The 20,523-nt window shown below is 38.1% G+C and overlaps 1 protein-coding gene across 1 annotated transcript in view; it reads right to left on the bottom strand.

Annotated features, from left to right (window-relative positions):
* Positions 1 to 20,523, bottom strand: part of LOC132381127 (striatin-interacting protein 1 homolog) — a 53,099-nt gene that overhangs the window by 22,451 nt on the left and 10,125 nt on the right. Inside the window, exons 5-14 of the mRNA XM_059950383.1 lie at positions 20,127 to 20,247; positions 14,172 to 14,240; positions 13,174 to 13,280; positions 9,953 to 10,080; positions 8,438 to 8,620; positions 7,637 to 7,857; positions 5,960 to 6,025; positions 3,891 to 3,954; positions 2,931 to 3,002; positions 1,798 to 1,872 (exon numbers count right to left, since the gene is read on the bottom strand). Of these exons, the coding sequence (XP_059806366.1) occupies positions 1,798 to 1,872; positions 2,931 to 3,002; positions 3,891 to 3,954; positions 5,960 to 6,025; positions 7,637 to 7,857; positions 8,438 to 8,620; positions 9,953 to 10,080; positions 13,174 to 13,280; positions 14,172 to 14,240; positions 20,127 to 20,247 (1,106 nt within the window). The remainder of the gene's footprint in view (positions 1 to 1,797; positions 1,873 to 2,930; positions 3,003 to 3,890; positions 3,955 to 5,959; positions 6,026 to 7,636; positions 7,858 to 8,437; positions 8,621 to 9,952; positions 10,081 to 13,173; positions 13,281 to 14,171; positions 14,241 to 20,126; positions 20,248 to 20,523) is intronic.

The raw sequence follows: 20,523 nt of genomic DNA on the forward strand, positions 1-20,523 counted from the left end.
ACTGTTCAATTCTGATGAACGATTGCATGCAATTGCTTACTAACTTCAAATAGTGACAAAAATGAACATGTTTGTCCTATTTCTGACATTTAGTCTTCAGTTAAACTTGGTTCAACTTTCCCTAAATTTATCCAAATTCTATTAGAAATAGTAAAAAATATTCAAAGATAAAATAGTTAAATAATAAGAAAAATAAAATCGAAGTAGCGTCCACAGTTAAGACTTTTTTTTAGCTCCTATCTTTTAGTGCTTCTTCTGAGCATGACGCTCCATTTCTACATCTGTAATGGACAATAATTTGGACTAAATCTTGTGTTATACATTTCCTCTCAGTGAGGAAATGGTATACAGCAACCAAATGGAAGTAAAAAGGCAATGATAACATCAGGAACAAATGGGGACATAAATGATTATTAAATTGAGATTAAAAGTACAAAAACTGACCCAGAAAAAAAATGTCTTAATCAGGTTATTTTCCAACCTAAAGCATGTAACTGATATTTCTGAAGCACCATTGACAGAGCAAAATAACAGTAATATATGGACACAGAAAAACCAGGAATTATTCCAGGGAGGAACCTCTCTAGAAGAGGAAAGGGAGAGACCGGATGACTATACGTACTATAGATGATAGTAGTAGAAAAATGTACAATTTTAGACAGCGCAGCAAGTAAAGTGAGTTCAACTACATATCCTTAATTACGATATAATTTGTTCAAAACCAAACATGACAAAAGCTAGTGTAATTGATTATTATTTTACACAAAAGCAAAACAATAAGGATATCAGTAGTCTTGAACAGAAACAGAAAGTGCTATAAATATTTTGGCAGTCTGATCATACCTGTGGCGAGAGAGCTAATGTTTCAGATCAACACTTTTGCTGATATATTTTAACAAATTCTTGAACATTTATTCTGAAAGACTAAGAATAATAGACAAAGATACAAAAGGACAATGGGAAGCATTTAAAACAAAGCTTGAAGAACCTAGTAAACTCCATTCCTTCAAAAAATCAGAACACACTAAAATAATGAAATCAGTGAATGAACAGTATCCAAAGGGAAGAAGAATGAGTAAATAAAAAGCAGGAATGATGAAACTAAATGATTAAATGTAATGTAAAATATTCATGTATTAAAAGGGAAAAACTAGGAACGGAACATAGCAACAATATGAGAGACCAAAAAGGATAGCAATAATGAAAATACTACAATTTTACTCTAGCATTTGACAGAATGACTTATCAAGTATATGTTACTTTGAATGTGAAATGACACGCAAGGGAAGGAAGAAATATATTAACCACCTCAGTAGATTAAAATCTCTAGGCCAGGCAGATTACATTTATAAATTTTTAAATAACCCAAGGAACAGATACCTTCAAAATAATTAAAACATAATAATCATAAAACTATAATGCCAGATAATTAGCATGTATCTATCTGTATAGCTATTATGAAATAACCTACAACATGCCAAATGGAACTATACAACATATAGCTGAGCATCTGTATGAAGTAAATTCTATTACCTTACATGAAAGGAGAGAATACAAGAATATCTAGAGAGCAGAAAACGTAGTCATGGAGTAGTTACATCAAATGGTATTGATACAACTAAAGAGAAGCAAGATTAGCATTCAAGTTTGAATGAAATAGAGCTTTACAGTGAAAAAGACAGTGAAGGAAAAAAAGGGATGCAAGCATTGTATGAACATAGCAAAGACTAGCTGGCTCACTTCTATGTCAAGTATCTGTACAAGCCTAAGCCAAAAAGTATACAAATTCATACTAACCATGTATTGAGGCAAACTGGGCAATATACCCTGATAAAGAACTTCAGCTGGTGTCAGGTCAAATTCCTCATCTCCCTAAAAATAAATAAATATGATCTCATAAATTATTCTAATTATTCCTGAAATTGAGCACAGCCGAGAAAACGCTGGAGGAGGCATATCATTATGATTATGGATGCCAAGTTTATTACAGGGAAGCTTTGTGGACTAACCACAGTAGTAAAGAGTCAAAACATTTTACACAAGTGCTGACATACAGTAGGTTATAAAGATTTACTTAATAGATTGAATAGTAATAGAAATCACCAGGTTTTGTAAAAGCACAAAATAAATTTATGCTGCGAAGGATAATGAACTGAGCAAGTATTACACTTTGTTAAAAATTCAGAAGCTTAATGGTAAATTACAGAGCATAATCTATTGTTTTATTAGGGATCATGCTCTACAGTGAGTTATCTTACTGTTGAACAATATATACACAAAACAATTGAACCAGACTTGATTCATTCATATCTCAAATTCAATTATTCACTTTTATTCCATAACCCTTGGCACTCTACTTGACTAAAACATTTACATTTTGTGCTCAAAGCTATCAGTTATCCATAGGTCATCTCAAAACTTCTGAAGAAAAGCTTAGGTTTCCACCATAGCAAAAAATTACTCTAGATTTTAAGATTATCCCTTTTCATTTTGGATTCATAGACAGGTACTACTTTTCCTATCAAACAATTATTGTTTAGAAAGTTTTAATTCTCCTTGTTGAAGAAGAATCTCTCCTTTATCAATCCAAGACAAAAAGTGTAATCAAAACTAGATGCAATAATCTGATTTAGGGAACAGGGGAGGATGTATTTATTCCCCCACCCCAGATGTTTCATGATTATTTTGCTAATAAACCATCACTTACAGGCAAATAATTATACCATTTCCTCAAAGAATATCTCCTGCTCATGAAAGGATGCAAGCACATTTTTTCTAAGATGAAAACAGGTAAAAACAGAAAATGCTTGAAATACTCAGCAGCTGACCCGATTTCCAGCATTTTTAGATTTTTTTTTTCAGATTTCCACCAAGTGCAGTTTATGCAGATCTACTTGTACATGACCAGACTTTAAAAATATCACCCATACCGCAGAAAGTGGCTTTTTCAGATATTCCTCCTCTTTCTTGATCTGGACTTCAGCAATTGCAATGTACTTATGCTGTAGAGTAAATAAACAAGTGCATTTATTGTTAAAGAAAATCTGCACATCTGTTCAAAAATACATCCAATAAATACTTAACCACTGATATTTTTAAAACAATGTCAAAGGCTTGGACAGTCTTGGACAAAGAAGCACTTTCCATGTGAAACATTCAGTGAGAAAAAAGTGTTTTTCAAGTACTAGAATAGATTCCAGTTAACTGGGTCATCAGTTGATCGGGGGTAGATGCTCATTTGGGACAACTCTTAAAGAATGAAAACTTATCGAGAAAAGAGCCAGGTTTCCCTTCGTATATTTGGGACATTATGCCACTTAGCTGGGACAGGAGGCAGTTGCTGAACAGTTTCTAACCAGTGTCAGTTGCGTGAACTTGTGCGGCAGTTAGCAACTACAGCATGCTTAGAGCAAAGTTTTTACATTGTGTTCAGTTGTGTGCTTGTATTACATTATCCAGCAGACAAAATATTTTTGTGCCTTTTCTACCCGAATTCATGTTATTTATGGCAGTCAACTGTCACATTTGCTCATTCGCATCCCAACAGGAGCCTGCCAAACTGACCGCTCTGGTTTAGGTCACATTTGTTACATCCACACTTTGATTGGTTATGGCAATCACATCTTACGCTGGACAAAGTAAGGAGCATTTATCTTTACTGAATGAGTTTAACAAACAAAAATAAAAAAAATCAGAAAAGTAACTGCTATCCTTTGTGATGAATCCTTAAAGGGAAAAAAGAAACATACCAAAACTCCTGGATATAGTTTCCTCTGTAGATTTATTTCAAATATCAAAAAGGCAAATGAGTTCTACAAAAATCTAAGATTGCATAGTGCAGATGATATGACCCTCACCACATAGGCTAAAGTTGTATCTCCTTCACCTACCTGTTTAAGGGTTTTGATACTTTCATGGATGGGTCGTGGTAATCCAACCACAGTATCAGTATCACTGCAAAGGAAATTATGGAATAATTTTTTCAGGTACATCTCTCAATGCAATTATCCTGCAATTCTTTTGGGTCTACAGAGATATTGTTCCCATTCACAGATTAATGTCTGATGAAATACACAACTTTGAAATGCTAATGGACCATTTCTACTATTTCTATTCTTAATACTGAAATGTGGCAATTTTAAGATACATTTAGGTTTACCATTCTTATACAGTGATAGCTACTCAACTATCTGAAGCTAAAATTCTATATTGGTGAGAGCTTCCTGAACTAACTTTCAAATGTTCCTGACATGACCTAGGGCCATCCTTAGCATTCTGGAAGGGCACTGCGGATCTATTCCAAGACATCTGGCTACTAGCTGTAAGAAGCAACTATATCATTGTACTGTAAGTCACCATTAGGAACTGATTATCCAAGGATGGAAATGATATTATAGAGAAAGCAACTAATCAGGTAGAAACAAAAATGCTAGTTTATTGAGTACAATCTGGGATCAAGGAAGATGGAAAGGATGTTAACTCAGATATTACCATTCATGAGCAAGACACATTTGTTTGGAATCAGGTATTCAAATAAAAATTACAAGGGGAGTTAAACGTCTCAAAATTTCAGAAGCTATACCCTGCATGGTATGGAGGAAAAAACAATGAAAATAGCCACATTGATCCTTGTGATGAAGCCATGTAATAACTGAATACAATTTACCATACTGACTTGACAAATCTGTTAATGACTCGGATATCTAATGGAATGCTCTAATCTCACTATTAACTTGAACTCAGGTTGCGTTTCTATTAATTACTGCCTACTTCGTGTCACATAAATCTGCAAATAAAATATTTTATTAACTCTTCATCAGCAATGAATTTGAAATTGTTACTTGTAACCATTAGAGAGCAATTAATTCGACTTAATGATTTGGAAGAAAATTAATTCATTTGTTTAACAGTTTGAGAGTAACTTAATCTAAGGTTAAATTATGCCTATATCAGATTAATGAGACACAATAAACCTGAGCCCCTCAATGATGAATTCCTTAGTGAGGAGTTAAAGGGTATTAAGGATATATTTTAATTCCTTAGCATATATTTGCTAAAATGTTAAAAATCAGTTTACTTATAAAACTCGACCTGTAAATGAAGTACATTAGGTCAATAAAGAATTTTGTTGTAGACTGGGGTGAAGGTTAACATATTTCTGAAGGACTTAAATCTCACGTTTATTATATAACTGACACAAAGTCCCCTATTCCAAAAACCTTATTAGTAAAAAGCTCATTTTAAATGGTAAAATTCTGAAGGTGAAATAAATGAATACTTTTCAATTGCAGACATGGACATGAGGTTTAGAGTTGCTTGCTAATTGACCAGAGACAATTTCCAGAAAGTGTCATAAATAACAGTGAGATGAACAGTGAATGATTCTGGGAATGAGAGGGTTAACATATGAGGAACATTTGACCACTCTTGGACTGTACTCCTTAGAATGAGGGGTGACCTCATAGAAACATTTCTAATGTTGAAAGGCATGGATAGAGTGGATGTGGCAAAGTTATTTCCCATGGTGTGGGAGTCTAGTACGAGAGGACATGACTTGAGGATTGCAGGGCGCCCATTCAAAACAGAGATGCAAAATAATTTTTTTAACCAGAAGGTAGTGAATCTATGGCATTTGTTGCCACGGGCGGCAGTGGAGGCCAAGTCATTGGATGCATTTAAGGCAGAGATTAATAGGCATCTGAGTAGTCAGGGCATCAAAGGTTATGGTGAGAAGGCGGAGGAATGGGACTAAAGGGGAGATTGGATCAGCTCATGATGTAATGGTGGAGTCGATGGGCCAAATGGCTGACTTCTGCTCCTTTGTCTTATGAAGTGACCCAAGTCCTAAGCACAATAAAAGTAGCAACAGTAACTCACAAATTTATAAATTTTAAAAACACTTACTAAACACTGAAAATAATAGCCATTACCACGAAAAAAATCAGAAAAGAATACGCACCTTCCTAATGTATAACCGATGAACTTACTTCTGCTGGATTCTAGAAAAGTTTCAATGTCTTTTTCTCTGTGAAAGCAAACAAAAATTGCTTATAATCATGGGAAAGACCTAACAGTCTGCTGAAAAGTTGGAAATTCTGAATCCTCCTGAAGGTCATACTACAATACTGGAAATCTGAAACAAAACGGAAAATGCTGAAAATACTCAGCAGGTGAGTTAAGATGCAAGTTATGATGAACCTATATAGTTGAGCAGCCCAAATTGTGAATACCTACTGCAGTACACTGGATTAAAAGATATTCAAACAAATTGTTGCTTCAGCTGGAAGTACTATTTTTGTCACTAAGTAATGGAACACAAAAAAATAGTAGGCCACCAAGACTCTCAAGCCTGCCCTGCCACACAATATGACCTCAACTCCTGAGCTAGCTCCCAATAATTATAAAAATGGGGGAATTATCCATCTCCATCTTAAATATATCTAATGATATGTGCCCACCAACTGGGAGCAGAGAATTCCAAATATTCACTACCTCAGAGAGAAGAGATTTCATTTTTACATACATGACCAGCACTTGACTTTGGAAATATGTCCCCTTGTTTATGGTTCTCTATCTCGAGAAACTATCTCAACCTCTACCGTCAGCTCCCGCAGAATCTTATATCTTTCAAAGGAAGAGGTAACATAGCAAATGCTACAATTCCTCTCTACTGTCTACTGGAGAAGCCAAGGTGACTGCTTTGTGAATTAACTGTGCTTGCTTCAAAGTAACAAACCTGAGCACGTTATTGCCTGTAAATTCAGCTCTCCAACTTACTCTGCCTTCAGTCTGTGACCTCCTGCAGTTGTAATGTTAGGTTTTCTTTTCCATTCTTCAGGTGCTTTCTGACTTTGCTGATTAATGCTAGCACTTAGTTTATGTTATTAAAAATTAAAATGGATGGAATTCTTTTGTTTGGTAGTATTCAAAATTTATCATCTGAAATTTTCATCTCCAAATCCCAATATAAAAGTCAACTATTGATTAGTTTCTCCATGGAGCAAGAAGATAACCTTGAATTCTCAACACAGCCATGTAAGTGTCAAAAAGTATTTTTACAAGCGGATAACCTGTTAATCATCAGCCTAAAATTTTAACATTCTTCACCGTATTCACTTTAATGGAGGGATATTAATGAAAGTGAAGTGACAGCTTAGCCAAGGGCAGAAGTAGAAACTCCTGCCTTTAACTTCCACATCAGATTGAGAAAGAACTGTTATAACCAACACAATGAAACATTGGAGGAACTCAGCAGGCCAGTCAGCATCTATGGAGGGAAATGAACAGTCAATGTTTCGGATCAAGATTCTAGGTTAGGACTGGAAGAGGGGAAAACCAGTAAAGGAGGGTAAGGGGGAGGGAGAAGAGCACAAGCTGATGGGTGATAAGTGAATTCAGGCGAGGGGGAAAGGCAGGAGCATGGGGGACAGGGTTGAAGGAAATGATGTGAGGATCTGGTAGTTGATAGGTAGGAGAGCAAAGGGCTGAAGAAAGAATCTGCTGTAATCAATGTCAGCAAATGGGAACAAGCTTTTGTTAAACAAATACATCGACTTTTGCATGGGAAGCTAGTGATACAGCCCAAAAAATTAAATAGGCAGACCCATTTAGCAAATGTCTACGATATGTTCCTTACCTCACTTTAGGTGCCCAAGGCAATCCTTTGGGAAGAGATAAACGCTCACAGGTTGGGTGAGGAATTGGTGGCGGTAGAACCTCTTCCCTTTCCAAAGGAAATGTTTCTGTCTCAAGTGAGTTATCATTATCGTCATTCTCATCATCATCCTCACGGGGGTCTTCAGTTTTGTATGGGTCTTTCTCATTATAAGCATCCAAATTATCTTGTTTCATAAGTGCCTGAATTTGGAAGTACAACAAATGAACTTTCAGAAATAAAATCATTTTCATCAAGACAAAAATCAATTTCTTTTGTCCAAATTTTTCAGCGTACTTTTAAAAGATCCTCTTCACAATGATTCTTTGTTCCCTCTAAATGCCATCATATCAGATTTGCAGAAGTCTGATTACTTTCCATACAACATACAAACGGTATATTCCTCTCTTTTTATCCCCAGTGCTTTAAACAAAATATCTTGTAAATCTATTAAAAACCAATGGGACACTACAATTCCACAGCAACACTGTGACAGATTAAGTTCTGCTGAAGGGAAAAAAATCACAGAAAATTGTTTTGGTTTTAAATAAGAAGTAGCTAGAAAATGTGAATGGCCGAAACAACCCTAACACAAAGACACTTCTGATAATCAAATTTAAGAACATAAAATAACAAATAATTTTTGATTGTCCCCATGTTTTAATTAGTTAAAGTAAACCAGATACAATTAGCCTGTGAACCTAAGAGTTAAACTGAAGCTATGCTAATTTATTGTTACATTCACCATTTGATTGTACATTAGTGAAAATACATGCACCTGACCTTGTGCTCTCTGCGGGCTCGCTTCTGCTGCTGTTCTATTAGGTCTGAGGCAGATGCTGGTGGTGATGCAGCTCTCATGTTACGGATAACTTTGATGCTGTCTTCAGGAAGTGGCGGGAGACCAAGTGCTTCACGTTTCTTCACTTTAAGAACCTGCAAGTCTTCGAAGCCTCCCAAAGATAACTGTTTCAAAAGTAAAATAAAAAAGAGATCAGAAGATGTTTACCTAACTCGTCACAAATCCAACTAATTACTCAGCTGTCAAAGTCAGCTGAAAAAAGGTAATTTTTGCAGGATTTGAATAATCCATAAGTCATCAAATTCCTAGTTCAGCAATCAATGGATGTTCTCAAACGGCATTGCAATGATCATATATTTGTGAACAGGATATTCAGCTTTAGAACGAACCATAGCTGACCCTGCCTCTATATCCACTTGTCAGGTATTTTACAATACAGAGCAATTAATTACAAATACATATATATTTAGATAGATAGATAGATACTTTATTCATCCCCAAGGGGAAATTCAACATTTTTCCAGTGTCCCATACACTTATTGTAGCAAAACTAATTACATACAGTATTTAACTCAGTATAAGTATGATATGCATCTAAAATCACCCGCCCAAAAAGCATTAATAAATAGCTTTTAAAAAGTTCTTAAATAGTTTACTAAAGTGCATTGAGTGGTAACTTAAGCTCAGTCCTAACCCTGGCACTTTAACATGTCTTGCCCCTGGTGGTTGAATTGTAGAGCCGAATGGCGTTGGGGAGTAATGATCTCTTCATCCTGTCTGAGGAGCATTGCATTGACAGCAACCTGCCGCTGAAGCTGCTTCTTTGTCTCTGGATGGTGCTGTGCAGAGGATGTTCAGGGTTTTCCATGAGTGACCGTAGCCTACTCAGCGCCCTCCGCTCTGCCACCGATGTCAGACTCTCCAGTTCTGTGCCCACGACAGAGCCCGCCTTCCTTACCAGCTTATTAAGACGTGAGGCATCCCTCTTCTTAATGCTGCTTCCACAACACGCCACCACAAAGAAGAGAGCGTTCTCCACAACTGACCAATAGAACATCTTCAGCATCTCACTACAAACATTGAATGACACCAGCCTTCTGAGGAAGTACAGTCGACTCTGTGCTTCCCTGCACAGGGCATCTGTGTAGGCAGTCCAGCTTAGCTTCTCGTCTAACTGCACTCCCAGATACTTGTAGGTCTTAACCTGCTCCACACATTCTCCATTAATGATCACTGGCTCCATATGAGGCCTAGATCTCCTAAAGTACACCACCATCTCCTTGGTCCTGGTGATATTGAGATTTAGCCCATCTATATTAAATCTTGACAATTCATAAAACTAACTCAACACAAACCAAACAAAATATCAGTATATTGCCCTGAATTTACGTAATTCTATGTCCCTAAACCACTGAGTAGATTGACTAAAACTGGAAGATCAATATGTATGTTTCAAAATTGCTTCTTCCATTTTATAGAATGCCTGTTAAACTTACCAATACAGTTTTCCAAAGCAGCAACAGAACCTTCTTCATAGGGAAGTGGGGAGCATGGCCACTGCAGAACTTGGTTACCATTCCAAACAACATAACTGAAAATGGCTCGTTGTTGTACAAGGATACGCCTATAAAGGGAAAAAAGCCATAATTCGCACATGCAAATCTTTAATCACGATCCAAATTAGCACTTTTAGTACCAGAAGTATCTCACTGAAACCATGGGTCGATAAGATACCTCATGCAAGGTTTACTGAGAAAGTAAGATGGCATGGGATCCAAGGGGACATTGCTCTGTGGATCCAGAACTGGTTTGCCCACAGAAGGCAAAGAGTGGTTGTAGACGGTCATAATTCTGCATGGAGATCAGTGACCAGTGGCGTGCCTCAGGGATCTGTACTGGGACCCCTACTCTTCGTGATTTTTATAAATGACCTGGATGAGGAAGTGGAGGGATGGGTTCGTAAATTTGCTGATGACACAAAGGTTGGGGGTGTTGTGGATAGTGTGGAGGGCTGTCAAGAGGTTACAGTGGGACATTGATAGGATACAAAACTGGGCCGAGAAGTGACAGATGGAGTCTAACCCAGATTAAGTGTGAGGTGGTTCATTTGGTAGGTCAAATACGATGGTAGAATATAGTATTAACGGTAAGACTCAGGTCAGTGTGGAGGATCAGAGGGATCTTGCGGACCGAGTCCTTAGGACACTCAAAGCTGCTGTGCAGGTTGACTCTGTTGTTCAGAAGGCATACGCTGCGTTGGCCTTCATCAATTCTGGGATTAAGGTTAAGAGCCAAGAGGTAATGTTGCAGCTCTATAGGACCCTGGTCAGGCCCTGCTTGGAGTACTGTGCTCAGTTCTGGTTACCTCACTACAGGAAGGATGTGGAAGGCACAGAAAGGGTGCAGAGGAGATTTACAAGGATGTTGCCTGGATTGGGGAGCATGCCTTATGAGAACAGGTTGAGTGAACTCAGCCTTTTCGCCTTGGAGTGACAGAGGATGAGAGGTGACCTGATCGAGGTATTCAAGATGATGAGAGTCACTGATCGTGTGGATAGTCAGAGGTTTTTTCTCAGAGCTGAAATGGCTAGCATGAGAGGGCAGTTTTAAGGTGCTTGGAAGAGGGTACAGAGGAGATGTCAGGGGTAAGTTTGTTTGTTTGGCTTTTTTTTTACACACACAAGAGTGGTGAGTGCGTGGAATGGGCTGCCGGTGACAGTGGTGGAAGCGGATTTGATAGGGTCTTTTAAGAGACTCCTGGATAGGTACATGGAGCTTAGAAAAATAGAGAGCTATGGATAACCCTAGATAAGGTCATGTTCGGCACAGCTTTGTGGGCTGAAGGGCCTGTATTGGGCTGCAGGTTTTCTATGTTTCTGTTTCAAATGATAATTTCATACTACAAGAACAAAAGATACCAGTGAATATAACAACAAGTACAGTTAAAGAGGCAAGGGTTTAGAAAAAGGTAGGAGGGGTTTTGTAAAACATAAGCAGCATATATATGGAATTCCAGAACACCAAAAATAGTGGAAAAAATAAAAGCAGGGATTCATTAAAGGGTCAGAATTGAGGAAGTGTGGAAATCTAAATATTGGATTTCAGTGCTTGGGAGCAAAGGGAACTTGCCGCAGTATTGGGCAACGTTCAAAACAAGAGTGAATTGCTAAATCTGAAGTCATTGAAAGGCAGCATGGATAAAACATGTCAATTTAATGTATGGGCAGGAAAAGTTTGGATGAGGACACACTTATAATGGTCATAAGATTTTAAGACAACGAGGAAGGTACTATAATACCCAAGAACAGAAATAATAAAACTACAGATGAAGACTTCAGATAGCAGGAGTCATGGTGTGGAATTTAACTATCAAGGGACTGTAACAGGTATGTGATCAAACTTATTGACTGTTAAAATTCCTTGGGATAGGAATAATCAGGAAGCTGAGTGCTGTATTAGGCCCAAAGTTCGGCATGATCAAATGGACATTAATTATTTGATCACATTAACTGCAAGGACTTTTGTTGCCATCCTAGCCAGTGTTCCAAAAAACTTGGTTAACTAGTGATTCTGCCAAACTGCAATATGAAAAATAGTCTATGGGTTTGCACAAGTTAAATTAAAAAGGGGGCAATAAAAAGTTTGTGATATTATTTAAACATAGAAACATAGAAAATGATAACGAAAATAGAACCTTGAATCAGCTTTCTTATTGAAATATAGCCATCTGCTATCTTGCTGGAAGTACATTTCAACAGGAGCTGCAATCTCCTCCAGCTAAACTACAGAGTCACAACCTCAAATGTTCAATTACTTTTATCAATTCTCTCCCACCCAAGGCAAAACTAAAACCCTATTGCAGGCTGGGTATCAAATTCAAATGTGCATGTATACGATTCAGTATGTCCACAAGGTTCTCTTCTGCCATTACAATACCAATCTGAAGAGGAAAAGTGGGATGAGGAACCTCTTAAAAACAGAAATTTAAGAGTGAATGAAGCATAGAGAGTTGAAAAGTATTGACCATTTGCTCTGAAGGATTAAAATACCAAAGTATGGAAGTTAGGCTTCAGATGACAACATTTATACAATAAGTAAAACATGCTGGCTGTGCAAGGACAAGCTGATGTTTACAACAAAATAAAGATTTTTTTAAAAAAAGTTAAATTACAAAGAAAGCTTGAATAAACTTAACCTGCATAACCTTCAGAACAATCCAATTAAAATATCTGAAATGTTAAAAGGACCTGGGCTTGCATACAAGGAAGGCACTAATACCGATAATAGATATTCAGAAAACACTTTATTTAACTCACAGGGTGAGTAGAATACAATAGAAAGCTTTCTAATGCAGAGTAGTTGCAAAACAAATAAACATACACGCATTTAAGGAAACTGGATAAAATATGAGGGAGAAAGGGATATGAAATATGAAATAGAAGTGCAAATATTGACCAGCTAGGCTTTGTTTCTTTGATGTAAAGATGTGATATTGAGGGCTGCTATAAATAACACACTGTAAGCTAAGCTCAAACAGGGAGAAGTGAGTGGAAAAAAATTACAGGAGGGGCACCCTGCTATTCCTCTCAATGATCAAGATGGAATTGAAAAACACATGGAAGCAATTCACTAGGAAATATGATGCAAAGGATTTTTAAAATATGCATTTCTTTTCACTAATAATTTTTCAATAATTAGATAGAATTTACTTCCAAACCTAGGTCTGTTCTGAAGGTCTCCCTCATTGCCCTCCATTCTGGACTATCATCATCCATTTCCTGACGGATTGTTTCCACCATCAGGTACATAATGTTCAGCAGCACTCTGGGAAATACAAGTATGGAGCAAATTAGGAAACAATCAAAATGCAGGTTGTTTAACATGTACTTGATTTAGAAAAGCCACATAAACACAGTAGCTGACCATAAGCAAGAACACACCAATTAATGTCTTTATTGACTATTCTTCACAGTCTTAGCAGAGCTCTGCAGTATAGTCTTTGACCGTACACCTTTTGATGGTGGCATTATAATCATCCTTCCCTTATCAGTAAGTTTTAATAATGGCTTTGCTTTATGGTCTTGGCAACAACACAAGCTGGACCAAATTGCACAGATATGCGCATAAATAACTTGACCACTTTTGGTTTATGCTTTCAAGTTAGGATTTGGAAAAATAATTTGACATATCAAGAACATGGATACAAAGCGGGCTATCAGTCAGGAGGATTTGAAAATTGCAGTTAAATGTCATCACAAGTATTTGTATGTACTCTACTCAGGCCATATCCTGGCCAGGCAGTAGTTCAGGTCATCAAGAAATAAGGAAGACAGAGCCATAGAGGCAGTATAAAATTATAACCAGTCTGCTCCCTGGTACTAAAGAAATGAACAAGATGGAATTCTATAAAAGCTCAAGTCTTTTTTATCAAGCAAAAAGATCAAAGAAAATATTTCCCACAAGGATAAAATATGATAAATGAAAGATATGTAAAATTCAGAATATTTATTCAAACTAATTCATGACATTAGATGCACAGGACAGAATCATAAAGTTCAAATTTGGAACTAATGCTGAGGAATTCTGCACAAAAGTATACTCAGGGATAACTAGGTTAAGGAGGCAAAACCCAAATGCATGCTACAATGAACTAAGCCCTTGCCTAATGAATGAAATACAAGAAATATTATCTGTATCTATTTCATTCTGTTGTACCTGAGATCTGTACTGTCAGCCAGAGAGATTGCTGGCTTCCTTACTGCATTACTACATGCAGCACTGTTGCTGGAAGAGAAAACCATGAGGTTAATAATGTGAACACAGTCAAATGCACACAAGTATTTTTATGAATTATACAGAATTCAAAAACTGTTAACAGCATTTGGAATGGGGTGGTGAGGAAAGACGACATAGCAGAAACAGTAAAGCACTACTGAAGAGTCACTGTCCAGAGGCATAAACAAAAAGAAGTTTACTGGCAAAGGTGTACTTTGTAAGTGGGAGGCCATCAAAACTGAAATATTGGAAGTACAAAGCTTGTCAGAATAAAAGGTAAATGAAACAGGTGTAGGGAATCTTGGTTTTCAAGAGATATTGAGGCCCTGGTTAAGAAAAAAAAAGGAGGTGCATTGCACGTATAGGCAGGTAGGAACAAAGGAGGTGCTTATGGAATATAAAAAATCCAAGAGAACACTTAAGAAAGAAAAAGGATGGCTAAAAGAAGGCATGAGATTAGCTTAGCTGACAAGGTGATGGAGAATCCTATGGGGGTCTACAGCAATGCTAAGAGCAAAAGGATTGCATAGGACAAAATTAGTCCTCTGGAAGATCAGAATGATAATCCAGGTGTGGAGCCAAAAGAAATAGTGGTAATCTTAAATGCATTTTTCGTATTTGTATTTACCCAGGAGATGGACACAGTCTATAGAAGTAAGGCAAAACTGCATCAACTTCATGAACCCAATACAGATTACAGTGGAAATGGTATTTGCTGGCCTGAGGTAAATTAGGGTAGGTAAAACCCCAGGGCCTGATGAGGTGTTCCATCAGACCCTGTGGGAGGCAAGTGCAGAAATTACTGGTGTCTGAGCAGAGATATTTGAATCATCATTAGTGACAGGTGAGGTTCCCCAGGGGAATTGGAGGATAGCCAATTTTGTTCCACTGTGTAAGAGAGATTCTGAAATTAAACCAGGAAATTATAGGCCGGTGAAGCCGACGTTAGTGGGAAAGTTACTGGAAGATATTGTAAGACACTGATATATGAGTATTTGGTTAGACATGGACTATGGTTTTGTGTGTGGTAGGTCATGTGTAACCAATCTTACAGTTTTTCAAGAAAATTAACAGGAAAGTTGATGAAGGCAACTTGTCTACATGGACTTTTGCAAGGAATTTGACAAGGTCCCACATGGGAGGTTGGGCAAGAAAGCTGTCGCTCAGTTTTCAAGATAAGATTGTAAATTCGATTAGACTTTGGCTTTGTGGAAGAAGTCAGAGTGTGGTAGTAGATGACTGCTTCTCTGGCCGGAGGCCTGTGTTCAGTAGAGTGCCGCAGGGATCAGTGCTTGGCCCACTGTTGTTGGTCATCTATATCAACAATCTAAATGATAATGTGGTTAACTAGACCAGCAAGTTTATGGATGACACCAAGATTAGTGGGCAGCGAGGCAAACTATCGTGGCTTGAAGCAGGATCTTAACCAATTAGAGAAGAATGGCTGAAAAATGGCTGATGCAATTTAATGCAGACAAGTACGAGGTGTTGCACTTCAATAGGACCAACCTGGGTAGGTTTGACACAGTGAATGGCAGGGCACTGAGGAAACTGGCAGAACAAAGGGATCTGGGAACACAGGTCCATAATTCCTTGAAAGTGGTATTACAGATAGGGTCTTAAAGAAAGCTTCTAGGACATTGGCCTCCACAAATCAAAGAAATGAGCACAGGAGGTGGGATGTTATGTTGAAGTTGTAGAAGACATTGGTGAAGCCTAATTTGGAGTATTGTGTGCAGTTTTGGCCACTTACCTACAAGAAAAATGTAATTAATGTTGAAATAAGATTTATAAGGATGTTGCTGGGTCTGGAGGACAAGATATATGGAAAGATTGAACAGGTTGTTAATACTTGAAACGTAGAAGATTATGTGGAGATTTCATATAGGTATACAAAATTATGAGGGATTTAGATAGGGTATACACAAACAGCCTTTTTCCACAGGTTAAGGACTAAAAACGTCACAGGTTAAGGGTAAAAGGTGAAAAGTTTGACAGGAAATTGAGTGTAACAAGCTGCCAGCACAAGTGGTTCATGCTCCATTTCAACGTTTGGATAGGTACATGGATGGTTAGGGGTATGGAGAGCTGTAGTCCCAGTGCAGGTCGATGGGAGTAGGCAGTTTAAATAGTGCATCAGGGCACTGTTTCTGTGCTCTACTTTTCTCTATGACAATCTAACATCATTACAATAGTATCACTCATTGTTCAATATCCAGATTTTGATTACCACTATTTTTCCCATTATTTATCATTTTTATTTATTTAGTTTTGTAGAGATACAGCATGGACTAGCCGCTTCCGCCCCGAGCCACACAACCCAACAATCCACCAATTTAACAGCCTAATCACAGGACAATTTACAATCATCTACTAACTGGTACGTCCTTGGAATGTAGGTAGAAACCAGAGCACCCACAAAAACCCTTGAGTTCACAGGGGAATGTACAGACCCCTACAGCCATAATCAGAATTGAACTCCAAACTCCGATGCTCTGAGCTGTAGCAGTGTCACTTCTTTGCCCATTCTCTCAATCTGTCCAAGTCCTGCAGACTCGCTACTTCCTCAACTCTACCTGCCCCTCCACCTGTCTTTGTAAAATCTGCAAATGGCCACAAAACCGCAATTTCCGACAACCAAACTGTAGACATGCAATGTGAAAAAAAGCGGTCCGATCCCTAGCTAACACCACTTATTACCAGCAGTCAAACAGTATAGACCCCCCCCCCCCCACCTTTATTCCCATTCTTTGCCTCCTGCCAATGAGCCAATCTGCTATCCACGCTTGTATCTTTCCTGTAATATTATGGGCTCTTATCTTGTTAAACAGCTTCATGATTGGCACCTTGTCAAGGACCTTCTGACCCTTCCTTGGCAATCTTGCCTGTTATTTCCTCAAAGAATTCCAACAGATTTGTCAGGGAAGATTTCCCCTTAAAGAAACCATGCTGAAGAACTACTTTATCAAGCACTTTCAAGTAGGCAAAACCTCATTCTTAATAATGGACTCCAAAATCTTTCCAACCACTGAAGTCAGGCTAACTGGCCTATAACTTCTTTTCTTCTGCCTCACCCACTTTTTGAAGACTGGAGTGACATTTGCGATTTTCCAGTTCTCCAGAACCATTTCAGAATCTAGTGATTCTTGAAAGATCATTACTTATGACTGCACAATATCCTCAATGCTACTTCTTCTAGAACCCTGGGGTGTAGTCCATCTGGTCTAGGTGACTTATCTACCTCAGACCTCTCAGCTCCCCAAGCACATTTTGCTTAGTAATAGCAACAACACTCACTTCTGCTCCCTGACACTCTCAAATTTCTGGAAACCTGCTAATTTCTTCCACAGGGAAGACCAACGCAAAAGATTTATTAAGTTTAGCTGCCATTTCATTGTCCCTGCACTATCACCTCTCCAGTATCATTTTCCAGCAGTCCAATATCCACTCCTGCTTTTTTAACTCTTTATATATCTGAAAAAAACTTTTGGCTTCCCCTTTGATATTTCTGGCTAACTTTTGCATTTATGCTGTCTTTGACTTCCATTGCCACCAAATAGTTCCCTCCTCCTCCCTTTAGAGTACTTCATCTTTGAGATGTTTCTGTCCTGCACCTTCTGAACTGACCCTAGAAACTCCAGCCATTCCTGTTCTACCATCATCCCTGCTGGAGTCCCCTTCTAATCAACTTTGGCTAGTTCCTCACTCATATCTCTGTAATTCCCTTCACTCCACTGTAATACTGATACATCTGACTTTACTCCTCCGTCTCAAACTGCAGGTGAATTCTATCATATTATGATCACCGCTTCCTAAGAAGTCCTTTACCTTAAGCTTCCTGATCAAATCTGGTTCATCACACAACACCCAATCTAGAACTGCCTTTCCCCTAGCGCATTCAACTACAAGCTGACATAAAAAGGTATCCTGTAGGCATTCTACAAATTCCCTCTCTCGGGATACAGCACCAACCTGATTTTTCCATCTACGTGCATACTGAAATCCCCCATTACTATTGTAACATTTCCCTTATTACATTGCTTTTCTATTTTCCTTTGAAACCTACAATCCACATCCTGTTTGAGGGCCTGTATATAACTGCCATCAGGGTGAGTAATCAAGAGTGGTGTAAAGTAAGGGTAGTCCAACCACACTGGGCATGGCTGATCATATGGACTGACAGCACAGTGCATCACTGCTACAGTAACAAGGGACACAACGTGATATGAGTATTTCCTTGCTTTGGCAGGAACAAAAATCTGACCGGAGCAATTGAGTTATGACCAGTGATTTACAGGGATACATTTAAGGTTTTGAAAAAAGCTGGCAGAGATACGACTGTTATTTCCAAGGGTAGATTGCAGGATGAGCTTTTAAGAACCATTTAGACATTGATGGTTTTAATGGGTGGGAACATTGCGACAGTATATCAGTAGAAACCACTTACACCAAGCAAAATGCTAGCCAAGATGAATTATTGGATGCTCAGAAAGGAAATGATATAACAGCACTGGTGGGTAATGAACAGTATCAGCTTCAGTACGAACCAGTGGAAATGACAAAGAAATTACAGAAAATATTTGCAAATACTATGCATTTTTAAAATCTCAAAAGCAGATGGTTAGCTGCTAAAAAAAAGGGGAGAGAAGCTTTATGCCTTGCCTATTGAAACTTTCATTCAGTTCTGTATATAGATGAGCAATCCTTTCATCTGAAATGTGCAAATGCTTAAAACTGGGACCTGCACTGTATTTAGGAGACACTGTCGTTTATGTCTGTGCTGTGTGAACACTGTGTCACATAGTGAACACTAGCACACAGACTTTACAACAGACACAATGAAGACCAATCATAAAATTTCTCAGAAAATTTTTGATTTGATATGGCCTTGAGAAACATGGTATCCTTTTTTAGGCACCATTTCCCATGATTGTCTCAGCATGGGAACTAGCTGATTTTCTACCCTTACAGAGTATAGACAGAACGGTATATTCACTCCAGTGGCATTTGAAGTCAAAATACAGTTCTGTCTTCCAGTGTATGCTTTGAATACACAGTGACATCACGCTGTCAACTTTATACTTATTGTGAACAATGTAAAAGGCAATGGATGAACTCAGAGGTCAAGGAGGCCAGTTAATGTTCTGGTAGACCCAATGAAAAGTCTTGACCCTAAAGGTTGACTGTCCATTTCTTTCCATAAATGCTGCCTGATTTGCTGAGTTCCTCCAGCTCCTTTTGTGCTGTTCAAGATTCCAGCATCTGTAGTCTCGTGTGTCACTAATTGTATGCAGGTCAATTTTTTTCCCAAACTTTCTATGCTGAAAGAACTTACTTTGTGTAGCATGGCATTCATGCTCAGTTGGGGGCTGGCCTCTCCCATTGGTGCTGCCCTCTCGTGTTCAATTGGTGGAATGACAGGCTGAATTACTCTGAGATGTTCCTTTAACTTATGGGACACGTCGCTCAGTCTTGGAATATATACATTTTTTTTGCATGACTGTTTTTTTGTTTGCTATTTTGAATGAGCTGCATTGCTTTGGACCTTGGTCCCAGAGGAATGCTGTTTCGTTCGTATGCATGTATGTATGGTTGAATAATAATTAAACTTTATTTGATTTATTTGAAGCCTTACTTTCATTCTGACAATGGCACTATAGAAGCACACATTCCCCATTCTGTTTTACTGAACTGATCTATGTCTGTAACTGAAAAGAACTAAACAATTAATTAATTACCCACTTTCCCCCCTCATAGCTCATTAATAACCAGTCAAAAACCTGCTTAAAATTCAAGCAATGATTTAGAAAGCAAATAGCCAATTATTTCACTGTCATAAATGCTTGGTATAACACCACCAGACTCCATGTGTACATAGGTACTTTTGGCACTTACTCAATCTCCATACTGAGAAGCTCCACCAATGCAGTGAAGGTGCCAACTTCGAGCAACAGAAATACATTATATCTCATCCACTGCTGGACTTCTCCCTCAGAGTTACATTCACCAAAGGTACCTGCAAGCCAACATAAAGAATCGCAACACGTCTGCATTAATTTTGTTCACCTAAAGTAAAAATCAAATTTATGTAAGAATTTAACATGGATGATGCTCCAAGCACTTCAGATAGCAGTATCTTGCAGGGGAAGGACAAGGTGAGGAGGGTTAGGATTTTGCCATCTTTCTCCATTTAAACAATTACTATTATTCAAAGTGGGCGGCCTCATATTTCCCCAATTTATGCACCATTTACCACATTTTGTCACCCAGTCAACCCGACAGATTTCTTCAC

This window comes from Hypanus sabinus, chromosome 25 (genome assembly GCF_030144855.1).
Source record: "Hypanus sabinus isolate sHypSab1 chromosome 25, sHypSab1.hap1, whole genome shotgun sequence".
In the NCBI taxonomy this organism is placed as follows: domain Eukaryota; kingdom Metazoa; phylum Chordata; class Chondrichthyes; order Myliobatiformes; family Dasyatidae; genus Hypanus; species Hypanus sabinus.